We start from the raw sequence: 25,221 nt of genomic DNA, 5'->3' as shown, positions 1-25,221 counted from the left end.
TCCATATATCTATCATATATGTACAGCCCCCACCCACCCTCCATATATCTAGTCATATTATGTACAGCCCCCCCCCGCCCTCCATATATCTATTCATATAATGTACAGCCCACCCCTCCATATATCTAGTCATATAATGTACAGCCCCCCCCCACCCTCCATATATCTAGTCATATAATGTACAGCCCCCCCCCCGACCCTCCATATATCTAGTCATATAATGTACAGCCCCCCCCCGACCCTCCATATATCTAGTCATATAATGTACAGCCCCCCCCCGACCTCCATATATCTAGTCATATAATGTACAGCCCCCCCGACCCTCCATATATCTAGTCATATAATGTACAGCCCCCCCCCACCCTCCATATATCTATTCATATAATGTACAGCCACCCCCCCCGACCCTCCATATATCTAGTCATATAATGTACAGCCCCCCCGACCCTCCATATATCTAGTCATATAATGTACAGCCCCCCCCCGACCCTCCATATATCTAGTCATATAATGTACAGCCCCCCCCCCCTCCATATATCTAGTCATATAATGTACAGCCCCCCCCCACCCTCCATATATCTAGTCATATAATGTACAGCCCCCCCACCGACCCTCCATATATCTAGTCATATAATGTACAGCCCCCCCCCCGACCCTCCATATATCTAGTCATATAATGTACAGCCCCCCCCCCCGACCCTCCATATATCTAGTCATATAATGTACAGCCCCCCCCCCCTCCATATATCTAGTCATATAATGTACAGCCCCCCCCCCCCCCACCCTCCAATATCTAGTCATATAATGTACAGCCCCCCCCCCACCCTCCATATATCTAGTCATATAATGTACAGCCCCCCCTCCCCCTCCATATATCTAGTCATATAATGTACAGCCCCCCCCCCCCCCACCCTCCATATATCTAGTCATATAATGTACAGCCCCCCCCCCGACCCTCCCATATATCTAGTCATATAATGTACAGCCCCCCCCCCCCACCCTCCATATATCTAGTCATATAATGTACAGCCCCCCCCCACCCTCCATATATCTAGTTCATATAATGTACAGCCCCCCCCACCCTCCATATATCTAGTCATATAATGTACAGCCCCCCCCTCCCCTCCATATATCTAGTCATATAATGTACAGCCCCGACCCTCCATATATCTAGTCATATAATGTACAGCCCCCCCCCCCGACCCTCCATATATCTAGTCATATAATGTACAGCCCCCCTCCCCCTCCATATATCTAGTCATATAATGTACAGCCCCCCCCCCCACCCTCCATATATCTAGTCATATAATGTACAGCCCCCCCCCCCACCCTCCATATATCTAGTCATATAATGTACAGCCCCCCCCCCGACCCCCATATATCTAGTCATATAATGTACAGCCCCCCCCCGACCCTCCATATATCTAGTCATATAATGTACAGCCCCCCCCCCGACCCTCCATATATCTAGTCATATAATGTACAGCCCCCCCCCACCCTCCATATATCTAGTCATATAATGTACAGCCCCCCCTCCCCCCTCCATATATCTAGTCATATAATGTACAGCCCCCCCCCCCACCCTCCATATATCTAGTCATATAATGTACAGCCCCCCGACCCTCCATATATCTAGTCATATAATGTACAGCCCCCCCCCACCCTCCATATATCTAGTCATATAATGTACAGCCCCCCCCCACCCTCCATATATCTAGTCATATAATGTACAGCCCCCCCTCCCCCTCCATATATCTAGTCATATAATGTACAGCCCCCCCCCGACCCTCCATATATCTAGTCATATAATGTACAGCCCCCCCCACCCTCCATATATCTAGTCATATAATGTACAGCCCCCCCCCCCGACCCTCCATATATCTAGTCATATAATGTACAGCCCCCCCCCCGACCCTCCATATATCTAGTCATATAATGTACAGCCCCCCCCCCGACCCTCCATATATCTAGTCATATAATGTACAGCCCCCCCCCCCGACCCTCCATATATCTAGTCATATAATGTACAGCCCCCCCCCCCGACCCTCCATATATCTAGTCATATAATGTACAGCCCCCCCCCCCCCGACCCTCCATATATCTAGTCATATAATGTACAGCCCCCCCCCCACCCTCCATATATCTAGTCATATAATGTACAGCCCCCCCCCCCGGACCCTCCATAATCTAGTCATATAATGTACAGCCCCCCCCCGGACCCTCCATATATCTAGTCATATAATGTACAGCCCCCCCCCCCGACCCTCCATATATCTAGTCATATAATGTACAGCCCCCCCCCACCCTCCATATATCTAGTCATATAATGTACAGCCCCCCCCCCACCCTCCATATATCTAGTCATATAATGTACCGCCCCCCCCACCCTCCATATATCTAGTCATATAATGTACAGCCCCCCCCCCCCGACCCTCCATATATCTAGTCATATAATGTACAGCCCCCCCGACCCTCCATATATCTAGTCATATAATGTACAGCCCCCCCCCCATATATCAGTCATATAATGTACAGCCCCCCCCGACCCTCCATATATCTAGTCATATAATGTACAGCCCCCCCCCCGACCCTCCATATATCTAGTCATATAATGTACAGCCCCCCCCCCCCACCCTCCATATATCTAGTCATATAATGTACAGCCCCCCCCGACCCTCCATATATCTAGTCATATAATGTACAGCCCCCCCCCCCCGGACCCTCCATATATCTAGTCATATAATGTACAGCCCCCCCCCCCACCCTCCATATATCTAGTCATATAATGTACAGCCCCCCCCCGACCCTCCATATATCTAGTCATATAATGTACAGCCCCCCCCACCCTCCATATATCTAGTCATATATGTACAGCCCCCCCCCACCTCCATATATCTAGTCATATAATGTACAGCCCCCCCCCCCGACCCTCCATATATCTAGTCATATAATGTACAGCCCCCCCTCCCCCCTCCATATATCTAGTCATATAATGTACAGCCCCCCCCCGACCCTCCATATATCTAGTCATATAATGTACAGCCCCCCCCCCCCGACCCTCCATATATCTAGTCATATAATGTACAGCCCCCCCGACCCTCCATATATCTAGTCATATAATGTACAGCCCCCCCCCCCACCCTCCATATTATCTAGTCATATAATGTACAGCCCCCCCCCCCCCCCCGACCCTCCATATATCTAGTCATATAATGTACAGCCCCCCCGACCCTCCATATATCTAGTCATATAATGTACAGCCCCCCCCACCCTCCATATATCTAGTCATATAATGTACAGCCCCCCCCCCCCCGACCCTCCATATATCTAGTCATATAATGTACAGCCCCCCCCCCGACCCTCCATATATCTAGTCATATAATGTACAGCCCCCCCGACCCTCCATATATCTAGTCATATAATGTACAGCCCCCCCTCCCCCTCCATATATCTAGTCATATAATGTACAGCCCCCCCCACCCTCCATATATCTAGTCATATAATGTACAGCCCCCCCGACCCTCCATATATCTAGTCATATAATGTACAGCCCCCCTCCCCCTCCATATATCTAGTCATATAATGTACAGCCCCCCCCCCCACCCCTCCATATATCTAGTCATATAATGTACAGCCCCCCCCCACCCTCCATATATCTAGTCATATATGTACAGCCCCCCCACCCTCCATATATCTAGTCATTTATGTACAGCCCCCCCCCCCGACCCTCCATATATCTAGTCATATAATGTACAGCCCCCCTCCCCCTCCATATATCTAGTCATATAATGTACAGCCCCCCCCCCCGACCCTCCATATATCTAGTCATATAATGTACAGCCCCCCCCCCACCCTCCATATATCTAGTCATATAATGTACAGCCCCCCCCCCGACCCTCCATATATCTAGTCATATAATGTACAGCCCCCCCCCCCCCGACCCTCCATATATCTAGTCGTATAATGTACAGCCCCCCCCCCCCCCGACCCTCCATATATCTAGTCGTATAATGTACAGCCCCCCCCCACCCTCCATATATCTAGTCGTATAATGTACAGCCCCCCCCCCACCCTCCATATATCTAGTCGTATAATGTACAGCCCCCCCCCCCCGACCCTCCATATATCTAGTCATATAATGTACAGCCCCCCCCCCCCCGACCCTCCATATATCTAGTCGTATAATGTACAGCCCCCCCCCACCCTCCATATATCTAGTCATATAATGTACAGCCCCCCCCGACCCTCCATATATCTAGTCATATAATGTACAGCCCCCCCCCCCGACCCTCCATATATCTAGTCATATAATGTACAGCCCCCCCCCCCCCCGACCCTCCATATATCTAGTCATAAATGTACAGCCCCCCCCCACCCTCCATATATCTAGTCATATAATGTACAGCCCCCCCCCCACCCTCCATATATCTAGTCATATAATGTACAGCCCCCCCCCCACCCTCCATATATCTAGTCATATAATGTACAGCCCCCCCCCCCCCGACCCTCCATATATCTAGTCATATAATGTACAGCCCCCCCCCCCGACCCTCCATATATCTAGTCATATAATGTACAGCCCCCCCCCCCCCGACCCTCCATATATCTAGTCATATAATGTACAGCCCCCCCCCCACCCTCCATATATCTAGTCATATAATGTACAGCCCCCCCCACCCTCCATATATCTAGTCATATAATGTACAGCCCCCCCCCACCCTCCATATATCTAGTCATATAATGTACAGCCCCCCCCCCCACCCTCCATATATCTAGTCATATAATGTACAGCCCCCCCCCCACCCTCCATATATCTAGTCATATAATGTACAGCCCCCCCACCACCCTCCATATATCTAGTCTATAATGTACAGCCCCCCCCCCCCCCGACCCTCCATATATCTAGTCATATAATGTACAGCCCCCCCCCCCCCCGACCCTCCATATATCTAGTCATATAATGTACAGCCCCCTCCCCCGCCTGTATTACGTTCTTCTTATTACAGCACGGGGAGGAGGTGTCGCCCGCTGCCAGTGACTTGGCGATGGTTCTGACCCGCGGTTTGAGTCTCGAGCACCAGAAGAGCAGCCGTGACTCCCTGCAGTATTCTAGTGGCTACAGCACCCAGACCACCACCCCGTCCTGCTCCGAGGACACCATCCCCTCACAAGGTAAAGAAGGAGCCGCCCCTGAAGGGTTAACATACCTGTCCTATGACAAAGCACCAGCAGTGCTCGTACAATTAAAGGGCCGGCGCAGTCTCCTGTATACAGAGAATCACCGCAGCTTTCTAATAGACGTCAATTCCTCACTGTTCTCAAGAACTCTGCTTGCTGTGCGTGACTTGGAACATTCATTATTTACATCCAGAGACTGGAAAATATCCCTAACCTACTACTTTTCACAGCTCAGGGTTTGTTACAGTTGTATCCAGTGTAGACAATCCTGATACTTTTTACTTGAACTGATACATTGTAGCAAACGATCATTAAAGGAGAGGGATTTGTGCTGCTACTAGCATGTTTAGCTCACTAGGGATTGTCTAGACTGATACATGGAAACAAACCCTCAGCTGTGTAAGCAGGACAGATTTTCAGCCTCTGGATTTAAAGAATAATCTTCCCATTTACTGACAGCAAACAGAGATCCTGACAATGGTGAGGATGTGACACGGTCTATTAGAAAGTTTCAGATAGTGATGAAGCGTTATTTACATGGGACTGCGCGGCCCTGCAGTAACGTGGCGTTGTTTGCCCCTGCGCAGGCTCCGACTATGACTGTTACTCGGTAAACGGAGATGCAGATGGCGACAGCTCCGGGGACTATGACCGATCCTCCACCGTGCCCCGCAGCAGCAGCCTGGCACAGAACTACCGCCGCATGCTTCAAACCAAACGCCCGGCCTCTACAGCCGGTCTGCCCGCCGCCATGCCCCCCTCCGGATCTGCACCGCCGCCGCCACAATCTGGCTCCACACCGGGTGTTGCCACCATTAGACGAACCCCGTCCACCAAACCGACCGTCAGACGCACCTTATCCAATGCTGGACCCATCCCCTGCCGCCCCCCAATAGTGCCGGTAAGAACACCCACTGTGCCCGACTCTCCCGGTGCAGCGCTGGGGGGGCGCTCTCGTGTGGGGAGTGAGGAGTGCGTCTTCTATCTCGGAGGAGATGACGGGGGCCCCCTGGACTACGCCAAGTCTTCTCCCAAGCGCCTCAGTCTCCCCAATGCGGCCTGGGGAGGGGCGGGGGAGATGTCCGTGTATGGAGGGGGCGGGGCAGATGAGGAAGACATGGGCGGAGGCCTCCTGGCAGCCAATCGGCACAGTCTGGTGGAGAAGATCGGGGAGCTTGTAGCGGGGGCACACGCCCTGGGGGATGGTCAGTTCCCTTTCCCTTCAGCTCCAGACAAGAGTCAGATTCCTGCCCCGACGGGTGGAGGGAGCGGGTCAGAGCCCCCCGCAGGTGACATGCTGGCCTCCATACGTAGAGGGGTGCGGTTACGCCGAACCCTGACCAATGACCGATCTGCACCCCGTATCTTGTGATTTGAATTCGAGGGTTGATAAGATTGAGGATTGGTGCTGCGGGGGGAGGGGAGTAAAATATACTGTGACCCGAGCGAAAACCAAGGGGTGCTTAACCCTCTCTGTGCCAGTCTATACGGGGTTAGATGGGTTGTTAGGTAACGGACTGGACCGTACCATTCCATGCACCAGAGGGGACCGTACCATTCCATGCACCAGAGGGGACCGTACCATTCCATGCACCAGAGGGGACCGTACCATTCCATGCACCAGTGGGGACCGTACCATTCCATGCACCAGAGGGGACCGTACCATTCCATGCACCAGTGGGGGCTATTTCTGATGAAATATTAGGTGAAAGTGAATGGTCTGTAATGGCGGATGACGACCCCCTGCGCAGAAGCAGCTTTTTCTACGTCTGGGTGCTGCAATGAACATAGTGTAGAAGTCGCTGTTGCAGTAGACTGTAGTGTATGCGGCAGTCACCACTGCTGAGCGGTTGGCTGCTGTATAGGATCCCGCGTATCTGCTGATTCCGCACCTCGCGGCTTTGTCGCCTATATTCAATGCAGCCGTGTGACCCGGAGACTGCGACGCGTGACGGCGGATCCTCCAGATCTGGTTCTTGTAGATCCGTTTCCTCTGGATCTTGTGGAGGATTGTTACAAGAATGGTTCTGGCCGTATATCCATACGTCACACGGGGCGGGGGGCGGATGTGACGTTTACACCACACACGTAACGCCGGACCCTGGACGACCCGCGGTGTCAGGACACGACACATCTGCGGCCCCCGGGAGCCCGAGCCTTTTTTTACTGTACAATTTGTGCCAAGTGGTTGTTAGGACGCTGCCCAGCCGCCATGTTTCTGTGTCAGATTCTCGCTCCAGCTGGCGACAGCGCACGATAGGTTGTCCAGCAATGGATTCAGCGGCGGCTGCTGTGGTGCGGGCTGGAAGACGCCTTCATTTGTCGGCCGCACGGTCACGTCACAGGGAATCTTCCTTTACTGATCAGAGGCCTCTGCTAGTGCCATCTCTGTGCCCACACCGCCCCATGTAGTGATGAGCCGCAGTCCCCAGCGTCACCATAGCGGCGGGAGACGTGACGAGCGCTACAATAAGGCACCGCACTGACAACCTGTATGAATTAGCATTTAGGATTAGAAGATCTCACACCGTTAATCTAGGACAATGACCCCGCGTAGGATTTAGGAGCCTCACCTCCTACCCTGAAGTTTATTGTGTGGGGCCCTAATGGCTCCTGGGTGCTGAGGGGCCACGAGTCCCGGCAGGATGGAAGCGTCGCCCCAGTAACGGTGAACGTAGTACAAGCCCCTTGGCCCGGTAGGATGTAAGTAACTAGAGCCGTATTTTTTCAGAGATTAATGACCAGATAACTTTATCTCCCAGAAGGGCAGACGAGGACATTTAGATCTAACCAGGCAGAGTATATTTTGCAGCTGCTGGCGGAGCCCGGGCCGCAGACTGAATATTGGCCCCCAGGACCCTTATGAGATATGTAGCGATCTTCCTGCACCACCTGCTGGCCAGGTGGAGAACTGCAATGAGTTCCATTGTTGCAAATTGTAGCAGAAACATAAATCCTCCCTATGTAACAATAAAATCCAGACAGATGGCGACTGCCGGCGCACGGTTCTGTCACCAGACTCCGCAGGAAACAAGTCACATATTTAGGGTAGAACTTGTGACAATTCAGAAGAAATCAAAAACGAAGTCCCTTCAGTGAGCAGATATCAGTGGAAGTTCCAGGCCCAAACCCTGAAGCTGCACCACTGAGATTCTGACCACGACACGTCCCCTTCTGATTCCCGTCAGTGTTGTCATGGATCTAAATCACCATCCACATCAATGTCCACTCATAACTATTCAAGCCGGGCAGGATTCAGATATTAATGGGGAATTGGAACCACATAAGGTCTTCCGTGTAGTCATCAGAGTCTCAGTAGTGCAGCCTCAGGCTTTGGGCCTGGAACGAGAAGGGAGGGGCTTTGTTTCTGGCAGGTCTCCATTAATGTACAGCCATTTGGGGGGCCGGACTTCTAGTTGTAGGAACGTGGCCTCGTTAGAGAACAGATTGAGGGTAGTGGCTGCCCCCTAACAACGCGCATGGAATTCATAGGAAGCAATTAAACGGTTAACCTCTCACCGGCCGCTTGAGTTGCCAAGAGATTCCAATCCTGAAACCAATTAATTTCTTTCCGGACAAGTCGCCTGCAGATGAACACAATGTCCAGTGGGATTCCCGCTGCTTGTAGGCAGAGCCCCCCTTTGGTATTGGGGTGTTACTATGGATTGTGCATGTGAGCAGCAGCTTCTGGTGGGTGCAGGAAGGTGATTGGAGATGTGGATTTTCTGTCTGGGGTTCGATGGTTGATGTAGGTTCTTGGTTGCTGTCCATAGTTTGTATGACGATGCAGATCCTGTGCGGACCTGTAGGGGGAGACTGTGAGCGGGGCTCTGCTATACGTCCGTCATGTATGCGATACATACGACACCACGAAGGGCTATGAGCCCCATGGATTGAGGTCAGGACTTGTTTGTGTCATCCTGCAACTTTACTGAAACGATCTCCGGCTGCGTCACAGGCACAAGATCTGATTGGTGGAGCCTGTGATCGGCTGATCTAGACTTTCCATACCGTTGATCTGAATGGCCCTTTGCTTGGACTGTTTATCAGTTTCCAGAGATCAGCGGGTCAGAGATCCCACCAATAGATGATCTATCAGGAGACCATGACGACGTCCTCAGACCGCCTCAGAGTGACCTGTGTCCTATCAGAAATGCTGTGAACCCCAAGTATCCAGTAAAGGTTGCAGGAAGCCGCAAACAAGATGGGGAATGAAAGACGTCAAGTGGACACAGATCTGAGGATGAACGTCCAGGGGTCGTGAGAAGGGAGAGGACGAGTGATCGGAAGGAAGGACGCGGACCCCCCCTCCCCTAAACACCGCTCAGGAATAGGAGAATCTCATGACAATTAGGAATTTAGAAGAGAAAAATGAAAACCTCCTTTTACTAAACATTTAAAAAGTGAAGACCGTTCTGTAATCTCGTGCTGGAGGCTGCACTACTGACATGTCCCGTCCTGATACCGGTCAGGTCAGTGTTGTCATGGGCTCCAGATCACCGTCCACATTTTGCCTGGCGTGAATATTGACATTCGTGTGAGTATGGACGTTGGTATGAATGGCGGGAGGACGTCAGTAGTGCAGCCTCAGGCCTGTAATGTCAGCAGAGCAGGAGGCGAGTCTAGAAGGTTTTCCCATGTCTCTAGTTTTCTGCTCGGTCTCCTCCCTCAGAGAAGTCATGTTTTATGATACCAGATAACAATAGCTGGCGGATAGGTGAAGACCATGGGGGTCACTGTCTGCTGCTGACATTGCAGGACACAAGACTCAGGTGTAGGCCCCAGCCAAGAGCTGCACTGAGTATCCCCCCACCTGAGACCCTCGCTCTAGCAATAGGATAACCCGGCAATAATAATACAGCAGGGGTCCCTCCATTGGGGTACAGCATTCTGCTGGTGGGGGATGATTGAAGCGGGCGGGAACTGCGGATGAGGGACGGCGTGGCTTGTGACATCATCAGCGTCTCAGTCCGGCTACCATTGACCTCGGTAAAAGTACTCGGCCAGGGGGGGGGGGGGGGTGTGATGCACTTTGACACAAATTCCAAATTATAGGGATCCGTTTTTTAAACCCCAGTGTGAAGGTGTTGTACCCCCGCCCGCCGCTATGCATCATTATGGAGGATCAGTCCTGAGGCCCCTTGTGATAGAGGAGACCAAGGAAAGGCGAATGCAAGCACAACGCTCCCCTCCCCCTCTATGTCCCGTGTGTGGACAGTCAGTCCCTTTATATATGAAGTCCCCCGTGTGTGTATAACACGTCGTTGTACAGCGCCCCCTTACACTGGATTTCTGTGTCTCTGTTTGTATGTGTAACCTCCGCCCCGGCCCGTCTGCTTTACTGCCATGTTTTCACCTCATTCTGTATGATGTTAGAATTAAGACCTGACGATCGCCTCTCACCGGGTCTGACCACGTGTAACGTCTCCTGCTCGCTGTTATCTTCCGGTTTTGTTGCCTCTTCCCCCATGACTTTTATTCTTTTTCTAGTTCGTCTTTTTTCACTCAGAATTGCGCTGACGGTAACTCCGCACTGTGACGATCCAGTATTAATAAAACTTGTACTGTATAAATCACGCGCTCCGCGGGCTCCTGACTCTTCATTGGTATTTGTACATAAGAGCGGTAAATTCTGATCAGATGTGGCCGGCTCCGGGGTGATATGGGCCCTCAGCAAACTCTTGACTGGGGCCCACTCAGGTGCCACAAGCAGCCCCCCTTATAGATAGTGCCCCCTGTAGAATGTGACATACAGCCCCACCTATAGATAGTGGCACACCCCACGTGTAGATAGTGCCACACACAGACCCCTGTAGATAGCCACAGCCCCCCCCCTTGTGTATAGTGCCACAAGGCAATGGCACATCCGAGAAAGTTGTATCAGCCAGGGGGATGTCACTCAAACCTGGAAAGGTGGGTTTGGAGGCGGGACTATGTGACTCTTTAGGATAGCGGCACCGCCCCATGACCCTTTAATGAGTAATTAGCATATAGTGTGCGGTGCTTTAAAAATGGATTTTAAAGATTTTGCTGCATCTGAAAAAGCTTACAGGGGAGTATTGTCAGGTCATGTATTACCACATGGTGGCGGCTCAAGGGGTTAAAACTACCTGACGGGTTCCCATTAAATATACAATAAATTGAGAACAATTCCATCTGCCCTGCAATATTGTTATTATAAATATATCCCATATAACTACAGCTCCAGAACGTGTATACACGCACGCGCAGCACATATATACAGCACTATAACAAAGCTCTGACATGTATATAACATCGGAACCAAGCTTAGTACATATATACATACATGCAGCACCAGAACCAAGCTCAGTACATATATACAGCACTAGAACCAAGCTCAGTACATGTATATACAGCACTAGAACCAAGCTCAGTACATGTATATACAGCACCAGAACAAAGCTCACTACATATATACATCACCAGAACGGCGCTCAGTACATATATACAGCACTAGAACCAAGCTCAGTACATATATACAGCACTAGAACGGCGCTCAGTACATATATACAGCACTAGAACCAAGCTCAGTACATATATACAGCACCAGAACCAAGCTCAGTACATATATACAGCACTAGAACCAAGCTCAGTACATATATACAGCACTAGAACCAAGCTCAGTACATATATACAGCACTAGAACCAAGCTCAGTACATATATACAGCACTAGAACCAAGCTCAGTACATATATACAGCACTAGAACCAAGCTCAGTACATATATACAGCACCAGAACCAAGCTCAGTACATATATACAGCACTATAACAAAGCTCTGACATGTATATAACATCGGAACCAAGCTTAGTACATATATACATACATGCAGCACCAGAACCAAGCTCAGTACATATATACAGCACTAGAACCAAGCTCAGTACATGTATATACAGCACTAGAACCAAGCTCAGTACATGTATATACAGCACCAGAACAGAGCTCACTACATATATACATCACCAGAACGGCGCTCAGTACATATATACAGCACTAGAACCAAGCTCAGTACATGTATATACAGCACTAGAACCAAGCTCAGTACATGTATATACAGCACCAGAACAAAGCTCACTACATATATACAGCACTAGAACCAAGCTCAGTACATATATACAGCACTAGAACCAAGCTCAGTACATATATACAGCACTAGAACCAAGCTCAGTACATATATACAGCACTAGAACCAAGCTCAGTACATATATACAGCACTAGAACCAAGCTCAGTACATATATACAGCACTAGAACGGCGCTCAGTACATATATACAGCACTAGAACGGCGCTCAGTACATATATACAGCACTAGAACGGCGCTCAGTACATATATACAGCACCAGAACCAAGCTCAGTACATATATACAGCACTAGAACCAAGCTCAGTACATATATACAGCACTAGAACCAAGCTCAGTACATGTATATACAGCACCAGAACAAAGCTCACTACATATATACAGCACTAGAACGGCGCTCAGTACATATATACAGCACTAGAACCAAGCTCAGTACATATATACAGCACTAGAACCAAGCTCAGTACATATATACAGCACTAGAACCAAGCTCAGTACATATATACAGCACTAGAACGGCGCTCAGTACATATATACAGCACTAGAACCAAGCTCAGTACATATATACAGCACCAGAACAAAGCTCAGTACATATATACAGCACTAGAACCAAGCTCAGTACATGTATATACAGCACTAGAACCAAGCTCAGTACATGTATATACAGCACCAGAACAAAGCTCACTACATATATACAGCACTAGAACCAAGCTCAGTACATATATACAGCACCAGAACAAAGCTCAGTACATATATACAGCACTAGAACCAAGCTCAGTACATGTATATACAGCACCAGAACAAAGCTCACTACATATATACATCACCAGAACGGCGCTCAGTACATATATACAGCACTAGAACCAAGCTCAGTACATATATACAGCACTAGAACCAAGCTCAGTACATATATACAGCACCAGAACCAAGCTCAGTACATATATACAGCACTAGAACCAAGCTCAGTACATATATACAGCACTAGAACCAAGCTCAGTACATATATACAGCACTAGAACCAAGCTCAGTACATGTATATACAGCACTAGAACCAAGCTCAGTACATATATACAGCACTACATTAAGTGACGTCTCAGATTCTAGTTCTTTTCTTCTCCCTCTGGCCCAAACCTCTATGATGGATTTCTTCCGGTCACGACCCATTTCTGCAGTTTTCCGCTCAGATGTCTTCATCTCACTTTTAAAACATTTCTGCACCTATAAACGAGGTTAAAATTCTCAACACCTCTAAATATAATAAAGCGCCATACACTGCACCTCTAATTATAATAGCACCATACGCTGTCCCTGATTATAATAGTACCATACATTGCACCTCTAACTATTGGGGTATGTTCACACGCAGTGATCAAAAACGTTTCAAAATACGGAGCTGTTTTCAAGAGAAAACAGCTCCTGATTTTCAGACTTTTTTGTGCCACTCGTGATTTTCGCATCGTTTTTTACAGCAGTTTTTGGAGCTTTTTTCACTAGAGTCCATGGAAAACGGCTCCAAAAACGTCCCAAGCAGTGTCCTGCACTGTAAAAAAAAAAACACTCTGTTGGAACAGAACGCCGTTTTCCCATTGAAATCAATGCGCAGATGTTTGGAGGCGTTCTGCTTCCGATTTTTTGGCCGTTTTTCGGGGGTTTATGGGCCGAAAATAGGCCGTGTGAACATAACTTAATAGCGCCATACACTGTCCGTGATTATAATAGTACCATACACTGTGTCCCACACACACACTGAGCCACCTGTAGATAGTGCCCCCATAGCCCCCTGTAGATAATGACCCTCATAGAGCCTCTGTAGATCGTGCCCCACATACAGCCCTCTGTAGATCGTGCCCACATATGGACTCCAGAGCTGCAAGGCAATAGTGCTAACCACCGTGCTGCCCTACATATAGCTTCCCCTATAGATAGTGCTCTACATATAGCCCACCTCTGTAGATCGTGCCTCACATATAGCCCACCCCTGTAGATAGTGCCCCACAGGTAACCCACCCCTATATATAGTGTCCCACATATAGTCCACACCTGTAGATAGTTCCCTTCAAGTAGCTCCCCCTATAAATAGTGCTCCACATATAGCCCACCTCTGTAGATCGTACCTCACATATAGACCCCCTGTATATAGTGCCCTACATATAGCCCCCTGTAGCTGGTAACCCACCCCTGTATATAGTGTCCCACATATAGCCCACCCCTATACGTAGTGCCCTACAAATAGCTCCTGTACAGATAGTGCTTTACCTATAGCCCACCTCTGTATATAGTGCCCCACATCCGCACATATAGACCCCCCAGTGGATAGTGCCCCACATATAGACCCCCCAGTAGATAGTTGCCCAAATCCCCACATATAGACTCCCCCCGGAGATAATGCCACACCGTTTTATTAGAAAAAAAAAAAAAACACTTTGCATACTCACATGATCCTGTTCCCGCGCCGTCCAGCGGCAATGCAGATCTCTCTTCTGAGCTGGTCTGCTGGAGCTGAACGACGCAAGCGGCGTGTCATTGAAAGGCGCTGATTGGCCGGACAAGTCATTTTTCCCTGCCAATCAGCGTCATTGTAAGGGGCCATTCAGCGGTAATGCATGTATTTGTACCTGTGTGCTATAGACGCAGGTACAATTACTGCAAGAGGGGGTGGCTATCACTAGCCCTCTCTGGTGCCAACGACGCCCCCGGGCATGAGGGTGTCTGTTTCGGGGCATATGGGGGGGGGGGGTGTCGGCCAGCAGCACAGGCCCCGTCAAGCCGCGGGTGCGTCATAGCAGCCGCTACGGCTGCTACCGCGGTAGTTATGTCACTGGCCCTCAGGTAACACACAAAGGGCCCCAGCTCCACTCCCACCCTCCTAGACCCACCCAGTGGCCCGCCTCGTCCCACCAGGTACTGATAACAGGACACCTGAGCCTGCATCATTGTTATACACCTTGTGCATAGGGGGCCGGGGGCCACAGCTGCTCAGGGGCAGCTTTCTTTTCCTTACGGTTTTATGGAAATTAAGTTTAATCCCTGGAGTCCTGGCTTTTTAGCTCACAGAGCATTACCTAGACTGGTTACAGGGCAGAGCAGGACAAGGAATATACAGGTTTGCAGTCTCTGAATGCAAACGAGTTTTCATTCACTGACAGCAAACAGATCTTGAAAACGGGAAGAAATTGAAAAAGAAAGGCCAATAGAAAGTAGCAAAACTTTTCATTTATACAGCGATTAAAACAAATATTTTTATACCAAAAGTCCTGTTAATAGTTCTTAATGTCATATTCAGTGTTTCTACCATATACAAATACCTCCCCCTGATGCTGCTGCTAATCTGTGCTGCTCGCCCTCTATATAATCCCCTCTTACTGTCCCTGAGCTATACCGCCAAGTCTCTGCAAAGTCTCTGCTCCTTCCTTCATGGAAAAGGCAAATCTCTGCGCTGCTCCTCATTTCTAATGATATTTAATGGTGGGACAAACACGGAGCTTCATTTACATAGAAAACTATTTACAGAGCCTAAAAAACAAGAGCTCAATGCAGTAACCGGGCTCTGGTGTGTTATCCTGTATTATACTCCAGAGCTGCACTCACTATTCTGCCGGTGGTCACTGTGTAGATAAATTACATTACTTATCCTGTACTGACCCTGAGTTACATCCTGTATTATACTCCAGAGCTGTACTCACTATTCTGCTGGTGGAGTCAGTGTGTACATACATTACATTACTTATCCTGTACTGATCCTGAGTTACATCCTGTATTATACTCCAGAGCTGCACTCACTATTCTGCTGGTGGAGTCACTGTGTACATACATTACATTACTTATCCTGTACTGATCCCGAGTTACATCCTGTATTATACTCCAGAGCTGCACTCACTATTCTGCTGGTGGAGTCACTGTGTACATACATTACATTACTTATCCTGTACTGATCCTGAGTTATATCCTGTATTATACTCCAGAGCTGCACTCACTATTCTGCTGGTGGAGTCACTGTGTACATACATTACATTACTTATCCTGTACTGATCCTGAGTTATATCCTGTATTATACTCCAGAGCTGCACTCACTATTCTGCTGGTGGAGTCTCTGTGTACATACATTACATTACTTCTCCTGTACTGATCCTGAGTTACATCCTGTATTATACTCCAGAGCTGCACTCACTATTCTGCTGGTGGAGTCACTGTGTACATACATTACATTACTTATCCTGTACTGATCCGGAGTTACATCCTGTATTATACTCCAGAGCTGTACTCACTATTCTGCTGGTGGAGTCACTGTGTACATACATTACATTACTTATCCTGTACTGATCCGGAGTTACATCCTGTATTATACTCCAGAGCTGTACTCACTATTCTGCTGTTTATAGAGTTATTCTGTATGTGACCTGTATAATGGGAGGGGCAGTACACAGCAGATAACGGACGGATTTGGCTTGAGGAAGAAGCAAGAACTCAGGACCAGACGCAGGAAGTATCAAAAATGTAATCTGCTATAAAATTAGGACAAGTCCTCCGTACAACGATCTGCTGATCACGGACGAGCGTTACTTTTAGTCCAAACGTTTCCCCCTGTTTCATATTAATACTGCGAATAGGAAGGGAAGGCAAACTATGGCTCAGCTCCGGCCCCGTGTTCCAGGATGATGAGATTTGAAGGGCGGGTTGTGTTGTAGTCGCTGCTCCGTCTCCACAATGTCGTGATGTGGACGCTCTGCGGCCGGACCCCATGAGGTCCACTGGACTACACGAGGGGAGAGCATTATTATGGGGAACCTCCACTATAGCTGTGCTCTCCTCATGGTCAGCCAAGTTTGGGATCACAGTGGGGGAGGGGTCGCCTGCTTGGCACTGGCTCTGATGCCCTCATTGCTGGTGCTGCCCTTTGACGTCACCACAATCTGCCCGCTACATCCGGCTCTGACTAAAGACAATGGATCAGAACCGATCCGACATATCCACCTGTAAAAATGGAAGCCACGACGCCAGCGTGAGCAGAACCTTCCTCCAGGGTCCTACGAGAACACGGACAATGACGTCATACATGGAGGCGGAGCTCTCCCATTATACAGGTGACGTCATTATTACAGGTGGGGGGTAACCAGGTCTGGGCAGTGTCTCATCTATATACACCGGCAGCTGGAGAGCCCGGGACTCGCCCGTTCCTTCCTCCTGGACCTGGTTGTAGGGTCCCAGCAGTCGGGGTGAGATGGAGCCCCGTCCGTTCACCAGTCAGATTAGGGGGGACTCCTGCAATAAGGTGAATCCTAGACTCCGGCTATTCCCTCTCACAGGGCGGCCTCGCCTGGAGCGGTTCCATTAGGGCAGAGCACGTCCTCCGGAGCGGCGCTGGGCAGACAGCGGTCACATTCCTCCCGGTACAAGACGTCCAGCACTCTAACGCAGTCGTCCAGCAGAAACTTCGGAGCGACGCCTTTCACTTTGTTTCCTGGGGTCCACAGTCGCTGCAGAACATCCTGGATGACGTCACTCAGCTCCGGCTACAAGAGACGGGACAAAGCGATCAGAAGGTGCGCACCTAGCTGAGGAGCATCAGGCCATCCTCCAGTCACAGCCAGAGCTGCGGTCACTAGTCTGCTTTTACATCAGGTCATCCTCCAGTCACAGCCAGAGCTGCGGTCACTAGTCTGCTGTTACATCAGGTCATCCTCCAGTCACAGCCAGAGCTGCAGTCACTGTTCTGCTGTTATATCATGTCTTATACTCTGGTCGCATTTAGAGCTGCAGTTACAATCCTGCCAGTTCTCATGCTGCCGCCCCTGCTGCTTTGGACAGAAAATGGTCTGCAGCAGTGCATTGTGGTAGATGTAGTGTTTACAATAGTAGCCTACCCAGCAGTCTGTCCACCACCATAGATCTGCTGACATGGAGATCTCGGGGACAAGGACTGTGTACTCGGACGTGCTTTATATGATGAGATTTATAAGATGACCTCACCTTGTTATAAGGCACCACCCACAAACATGGCGGCTGAGCGGAGTCTTAGGCGGGACAAGCGCGGGTTAGTGAGCCATGCATGAGCCACAAAACATCACATCAGCTGCCGTCAGAATGAGACAAAAAACAGAATTATATAATGTGAGACCGACACATGAAAGAGGAGCTCCACCCAGAACACGCACCGGAGTTACATCACCTCACCCTCCAGTCACATCCAGAGCTGCAGCCACAAATCTGCTGTTACATCACCACCCTCCAGTCACCTCCAGGGCTGCAGCCACAAATCTGCTGTTACATCACCTCACCCACCAGTCACATCTAGAGCTGCAGCCGCAATTCTGCTGTTACATCAACTCATCCTCCAGTCACCTCCAGAGCTGCAGCCACAAATCTGCTGTTACATCACCTCACCCTCCAGTCACATCCAGAGCTGCAGCCACAAATCTGCTGTTACATCACCTCATCCTCCAGTCACATCCAGAGCGGCAGCCACAAATCTGCTGTTACATCACCTCACCCTCCAGTCACATCCAGGGCGGCAGCCACAAATCTGCTGTTACATCACCTCACCCTCCAGTCACATCCAGAGCTGCAGCCACAAATCTGCTGTTACATCACCTCATCCTCCAGTCACATCCAGAGCTGCAGCCACAAATCTGCTGTTACATCACCTCATCCTCCAGTCACATCCAGGGCTGCAGCCACAAATCTGCTATTACATCACCTCATCCTCCAGTCACATCCAGAGCTGCAGCCACAAATCTGCTATTACATCACCTCATCCTCCAGTCACATCCAGAGCTGCAGCCACAAATCTGCTATTACATCACCTCATCCTCCAGTCACATCCAGGGCTGCAGCCACAAATCTGCTATTACATCACCTCACCCTCCAGTCACATCCAGAACTGCAGCCACAAATCTGCTGTTACATCACCTCACCCTCCAGTCACATCCAGAGCTGCAGCCACAAATCTGCTATTACATCACCTCATCCTCCAGTCACATCCAGAGCTGCAGCCACAAATCTGCTATTACATCACCTCACCCTCCAGTCACATCCAGAACTGCAGCCACAAATCTGCTATTACATCACCTCACCCTCCAGTCACATCCAGAGCTGCAGCCACAAATCTGCTATTACATCACCTCACCCTCCAGTCACATCCAGGGCTGCAGCCACAAATCTGCTATTACATCACCTCATCCTCCAGTCACATCCAGGGCTGCAGCCACAAATCTGCTGTTACATCACCTCATCCTCCAGTCACATCCAGAGCTGCAGCCACAAATCTGCTATTACATCACCTCACCCTCCAGTCACATCCAGGGCTGCAGCCACAAATCTGCTATTACATCACCTCATCCTCCAGTCACATCCAGGGCTGCAGCCACAAATCTGCTGTTACATCACCTCACCCACCAGTCACATCTAGAGCTGCAGCCGCAATTCTGCTGTTACATCAACTCATCCTCCAGTCACCTCCAGAGCTGCAGCCACAAATCTGCTATTACATCACCTCATCCTCCAGTCATATCCAGGACTGCAGCCACAAATCTGCTATTACATCACCTCACCCTCCAGTCACATCCAGAACTGCAGCCACAAATCTGCTATTACATCACCTCACCCTCCAGTCACATCCAGAACTGCAGCCACAAATCTGCTGTTACATCACCTCATCCTCCAGTCACATCCAGAGCTGCAGCCACAAATCTGCTATTACATCACCTCATCCTCCAGTCACATCCAGAACTGCAGCCACAAATCTGCTATTACATCACCTCACCCTCCAGTCACATCCAGAACTGCAGCCACAAATCTGCTGTTACATCACCTCATCCTCCAGTCACATCCAGAACTGCAGCCACAAATCTGCTATTACATCACCTCACCCTCCAGTCACATCCAGGGCTGCAGCCACAAATCTGCTATTACATCACCTCACCCTCCAGTCACATCCAGAACTGCAGCCACAAATCTGCTGTTACATCACCTCATCCTCCAGTCACATCCAGAGCTGCAGCCACAAATCTGCTATTACATCACCTCATCCTCCAGTCACATCCAGAACTGCAGCCACAAATCTGCTATTACATCACCTCACCCTCCAGTCACATCCAGAACTGCAGCCACAAATCTGCTATTACATCACCTCATCCTCCAGTCACATCCAGAACTGCAGCCACAAATCTGCTATTACATCACCTCATCCTCCAGTCACATCCAGAACTGCAGCCACAAATCTGCTGTTACATCACCTCATCCTCCAGTCACATCCAGAGCTGCAGCCACAAATCTGCTATTACATCACCTCATCCTCCAGTCACATCCAGAACTGCAGCCACAAATCTGCTATTACATCACCTCATCCTCCAGTCATATCCAGGACTGCAGCCACAAATCTGCTATTACATCACCTCACCCTCCAGTCACATCCAGAACTGCAGCCACAAATCTGCTATTACATCACCTCACCCTCCAGTCACATCCAGAACTGCAGCCACAAATCTGCTGTTACATCACCTCATCCTCCAGTCACATCCAGAGCTGCAGCCACAAATCTGCTATTACATCACCTCATCCTCCAGTCACATCCAGAACTGCAGCCACAAATCTGCTATTACATCACCTCACCCTCCAGTCACATCCAGAACTGCAGCCACAAATCTGCTGTTACATCACCTCATCCTCCAGTCACATCCAGAACTGCAGCCACAAATCTGCTGTTACATCACCTCATCCTCCAGTCATATCCAGGACTGCAGCCACAAATCTGCTATTACATCACCTCACCCTCCAGTCACATCCAGAACTGCAGCCACAAATCTGCTATTACATCACCTCACCCTCCAGTCACATCCAGAACTGCAGCCACAAATCTGCTGTTACATCACCTCATCCTCCAGTCACATCCAGAGCTGCAGCCACAAATCTGCTATTACATCACCTCATCCTCCAGTCACATCCAGAACTGCAGCCACAAATCTGCTGTTACATCACCTCATCCTCCAGTCACATCCAGAACTGCAGCCACAAATCTGCTGTTACATCACCTCATCCTCCAGTCATATCCAGGACTGCAGCCACAAATCTGCTATTACATCACCTCACCCTCCAGTCACATCCAGAACTGCAGCCACAAATCTGCTATTACATCACCTCACCCTCCAGTCACATCCAGAACTGCAGCCACAAATCTGCTGTTACATCACCTCATCCTCCAGTCACATCCAGAGCTGCAGCCACAAATCTGCTATTACATCACCTCATCCTCCAGTCACATCCAGAACTGCAGCCACAAATCTGCTATTACATCACCTCATCCTCCAGTCATATCCAGGACTGCAGCCACAAATCTGCTATTACATCACCTCATCCTCCAGTCACATCCAGGGCTGCAGCCACAAATCTGCTGTTACATCACCTCACCCTCCAGTCACATCCAGAACTGCAGCCACAAATCTGCTGTTACATCACCTCATCCTCCAGTCACATCCAGGACTGCAGCCACAAATCTGCTGTTACATCACCTCACCCTCCAGTCACATCCAGGACTGCAGCCACAATTCTGCTATTACATCATGTCTTAGGGCCAGTTCACACTGAGTATTTTGACGCGGAAACCACGCCAAAAAAACGGCCAAAAATGCCTCCTATGGATTTCAATGGGAGGCGGAGGCGTTTTTTTCCCCGCGAGCTGGAAAAGATGGAAATGGCCTATCTTTGGGCGTTTACTGCTCTGACCTCCCATTGACATCAATGGGAGGCAGGGAAAGCGTATTTCGCAGCGTTTTATGCCCGTGGCGCTCAATGTCCGCGGGCGAAAAATGCTGTGAAAATCGGCGTGCAGGGAGAGGAAAATCTGCCTCAAAATTCCGTTTGGAAAAACTCAGTGTGAACTCACCCTTATACTCCAGTCACATTCAGAGCTGCAGCTGCAATTTTGTTACATCATGCCTTATACTCCAGTCACATTCAGAGCTGCAGCTGCAATTTTGTTACATCATGCCTTATACTCCAGTCACATTCAGAGCTGCAGCCGCAATTTTGTTACATCATGCCTTATACTCCAGTCACATACAGAGCTGCAGCCACAATTCTGCTATTACATCATGTATTATACTCCAGTGACATCCAGAGCTGCATTTTAAGACACGGGAGATCTAGGTCAGTGGGTCATCTGTGATCTCCCGCAGCATATGACACATCCTGACATTGCAGAACTCTGTATAACGAGTGTTGGGTGGAGTTCCCCTTTAGTTCATGGACATCCAGTGACGCATTTGTTGTACCTGAGCGTCCAGATGCAGCAGTTTAAATATTTCCTTCAGATCGTTGATGTAGGAGCGGGAGGGGTGTTTCTGGGGTAGCGCGCTCCGTATGCTCAGCAGCACGTTGTCATTGACGATGCCCCACAGGAAGCGCAACTCCTTCACCGTGATCCCTTCATTGATCTGCAGGAAAGACATTCATTGGATGTAATCCGAAAAATACAGAAATAACGGAAAAAAACGACAGACGTGCGAAAAGACACGAGACGTGCGACATCAAACACGATAGACGAGAGACTAACACACGGGACGCGCGACACGGGACTCCTAGCGTTGTACATAACTATGATGCCCGGCTCCCTGCAGTGTGTTCGGTCCGGGACTTGTGGCCGAAATACGTTCCGTCCATTACGGACGTAATGACCTCGTGTGAACCCGGCCTAAGACACAAGACGTGCGACATACGATACATGTGAATTTACCCCTGTGGTGAAAGCAGGACAGCAGGTATATTTTTTGATGTGCTGGCCCTTTAAGACTCGGTCATGCCCGCCTCCTGTGTGTAATCGGACTATAAGGGTATGTTCACACAACTTATTTTCAGCCATTTTTCAGGCCATAAACGCCCCGGAAAACAGCTGAAAAAACAGAAGCAGAACGCCTCCAAACATCTGGCCATTGATTTCAATGGGGAAAAAGGCCCCGTAAAAAGGAGCGCATGTCCCTTCTGGAGCCGTTTTTTATTGATTCAAGAACGGCCGTAAAAAACAGAGGTGTCGGTCACGTGCTGGCGCTGCGGAGAGATACGGCCTCCTGTCCGGTCTACCATCTTCCTGGCGGCCGTTTCCCATCTCTATGCCCATTGTGGGCTCTGAGGGTTACACTACTGTCCTTGATCCCTGGTCCCCTAGTGGGTATAAAGTAGGGACTGGTACGGACGTTATTAGAGAGTCTGTGGCCGTGGAGGATCTTCTTTATAGAGTCTCATGGCCGTGTCACGTGGTCTTCATGATCCACATTCCGCTACACGGGTGACCTAAGATTTCATTGTCCTGTACGCACTAAAAACGATGCCCACCGGATATAGTGACCCTCATGTGGACACCCGAGCGCTCTACCCCGCTCTTATGCCCATTTTCTATTGGTCGTTTCTAGTTTTGCGCGGCGCCTGTTTTATTACGTATTTTGCTGCGGTTTTATGCGGAGACATCGTGACGTTCCGTTCGTCCCTCATCTTTCCAGCGCACGGTTTTGCTCGTTTGTACGATTATTATTATCGCTCTATGAAGATTTTTTCTCGTGGACATTTGTTCTTTCATCGGTTTGTAATTAGAAAACTCATAATAAAAAATTTTGATTATGAAAAAATCTCTTCAGGGAGAGCGGTAGCCTGGTAGGTAGCGGTCACCTCCATGCTGACAGTCTCCTCAGGTCCGCACAGTCCCGGATCTCCACTAACTGCTGAAAACGTCCTAATAATGTCAGGGATTTGTCGGGCCAGAAGGGAGAGGGATAAGGAGCCTCGCACACGAGCGTGTCTGGTCCGTGATATACGCTCAGTACGTCGCCCGCATTTCCCGGACCGAACGCACTGCAGGGAGCCGCGCTTCTAGCGTCATAGTGATCTGTAATCGTGTTTTCAGTACGGGACAATAGTCCCGCGGAGAGGCAGGGACACGTAGCGTGACAGATAACTATGAGACCAGGCGCCCGGCTCCCTGCTGTGTGTTCGGTCCGGGAAAAGCGGCCGACGTACGGACTGAACACGCTGGTGTTTGAGGCTCCTAAGTCTTCGCTGTATCGGGCGCTCCAGGGGGCAGAATTTAGTTGCGTCTCGGAACGGGGGAAGATGCGGCGTCTTCGCTGTCCATGTCCGAGACTTCCCGCCACGTCCGGAACAAACACCCCGGATGAAGAGTCAGCTTACAGATTGTTCTCCATGTTGTCAGCCGCCCAGGGCACTATAGGATCTCTGGGGGCCCCGGCTCTGACACATTATTGGCCCCAATGATCCAGCAGAAGACGACCCTACATGGAGCCGATCAGCCGCCACTCGGGTCTATTTCTTGTGGGAGGAGTCAGTGATAATCGATCAGATCTGATTGATGATCCCAACAATTAGCAGCGGCCGTGTCCTGTATGGAGGGAGCGGGGCCCCGGGGTCGTCTCTTCTGGGGGACCCCAGTCTGACATCAGTCTCCCGGCTGCCCTGACCACACTACAGGGGGTAAGTCTCCACCTTGTGCCGCCGGGCGACAGGACACACATGATATAACACGTAACATTGGCAGGAGGCGGCGGAGTTATACCAGGCTGGTGACGTTCTGACAGCGCAGGATCTCCTCGTACTTCACAGGCAGCTGATAATCTATCGGGAAGAAGTCGCGCTGCAACGAGAAGCCGGGAAGATGGTTAATATCACGAGTCCGTCACTAGGACCCTGCGCCATATTCATCACCGCCCACTGTCATCTTGTGTTATTACAGGAATAGAGGCGTGGCCAGAAAGCGGTAATATGGCGGATACACCCCCCCCACACCTCTGTCATGTGACCTTCAGCCGCTCGCAGTTCTGGATATTTCCAGCCGTATCAATAATACAGTTATGTGGGGAAGTCCGTGCCCCCCGTGTAAAGTGGTAATCACGTCCGCGCCGCAGTCACAGGAGTAATCCCACAATAAAAACCTCGTATAGCACCGTCC

At 49.8% G+C, this 25,221-nt stretch overlaps 2 protein-coding genes across 2 annotated transcripts in view; one reads left to right on the top strand and one right to left on the bottom strand.

The window, feature by feature from the left end:
• The first annotated feature begins 5,010 nt into the window (after window positions 1–5,010).
• LOC142701470 (protein MTSS 2-like) lies at window positions 5,011–10,754 on the top strand. The gene is made up of 2 exons (XM_075848141.1): window positions 5,011–5,172; window positions 5,766–10,754. Exons 1-2 carry the CDS (start codon window positions 5,046–5,048, stop codon window positions 6,548–6,550), a joined length of 912 nt encoding a protein of 303 aa, XP_075704256.1. The 5' UTR covers window positions 5,011–5,045; the 3' UTR covers window positions 6,551–10,754.
• A 5,802-nt stretch (window positions 10,755–16,556) lies between these two features.
• LOC142701471 (interleukin-34-like) overlaps window positions 16,557–25,221 on the bottom strand; it is a 36,165-nt gene continuing 27,500 nt past the window's right edge. Inside the window, exons 4-6 of the mRNA XM_075848142.1 lie at window positions 24,829–24,906; window positions 22,541–22,702; window positions 16,557–17,785 (exon numbers count right to left, since the gene is read on the bottom strand). Of these exons, the coding sequence (XP_075704257.1) occupies window positions 17,573–17,785; window positions 22,541–22,702; window positions 24,829–24,906 (453 nt within the window). The 3' untranslated portion in view covers window positions 16,557–17,572. The remainder of the gene's footprint in view (window positions 17,786–22,540; window positions 22,703–24,828; window positions 24,907–25,221) is intronic.

The sequence above is a fragment of the Rhinoderma darwinii genome, unplaced genomic scaffold (assembly GCF_050947455.1).
Source record: "Rhinoderma darwinii isolate aRhiDar2 unplaced genomic scaffold, aRhiDar2.hap1 Scaffold_2051, whole genome shotgun sequence".
Classification (NCBI taxonomy): Eukaryota; Metazoa; Chordata; class Amphibia; order Anura; family Rhinodermatidae; genus Rhinoderma; species Rhinoderma darwinii.
Note: the sequence above shows the minus strand (reverse complement) of the source record. Positions and strands in the feature narration are given on the sequence as shown.

Bases quoted from the DNA above. Each gene is read 5' to 3' on its own strand.
- LOC142701470 (XM_075848141.1), top strand. From the start codon at position 5,046: ATGGTTCTGACCCGCGGTTTGAGTCTCGAGCACCAGAAGAGCAGCCGT. The intron at 5,173-5,765 runs GTAAAGAAGGAG...GCCCCTGCGCAG, and splicing joins GGACACCATCCCCTCACAAG to GCTCCGACTATGACTGTTAC.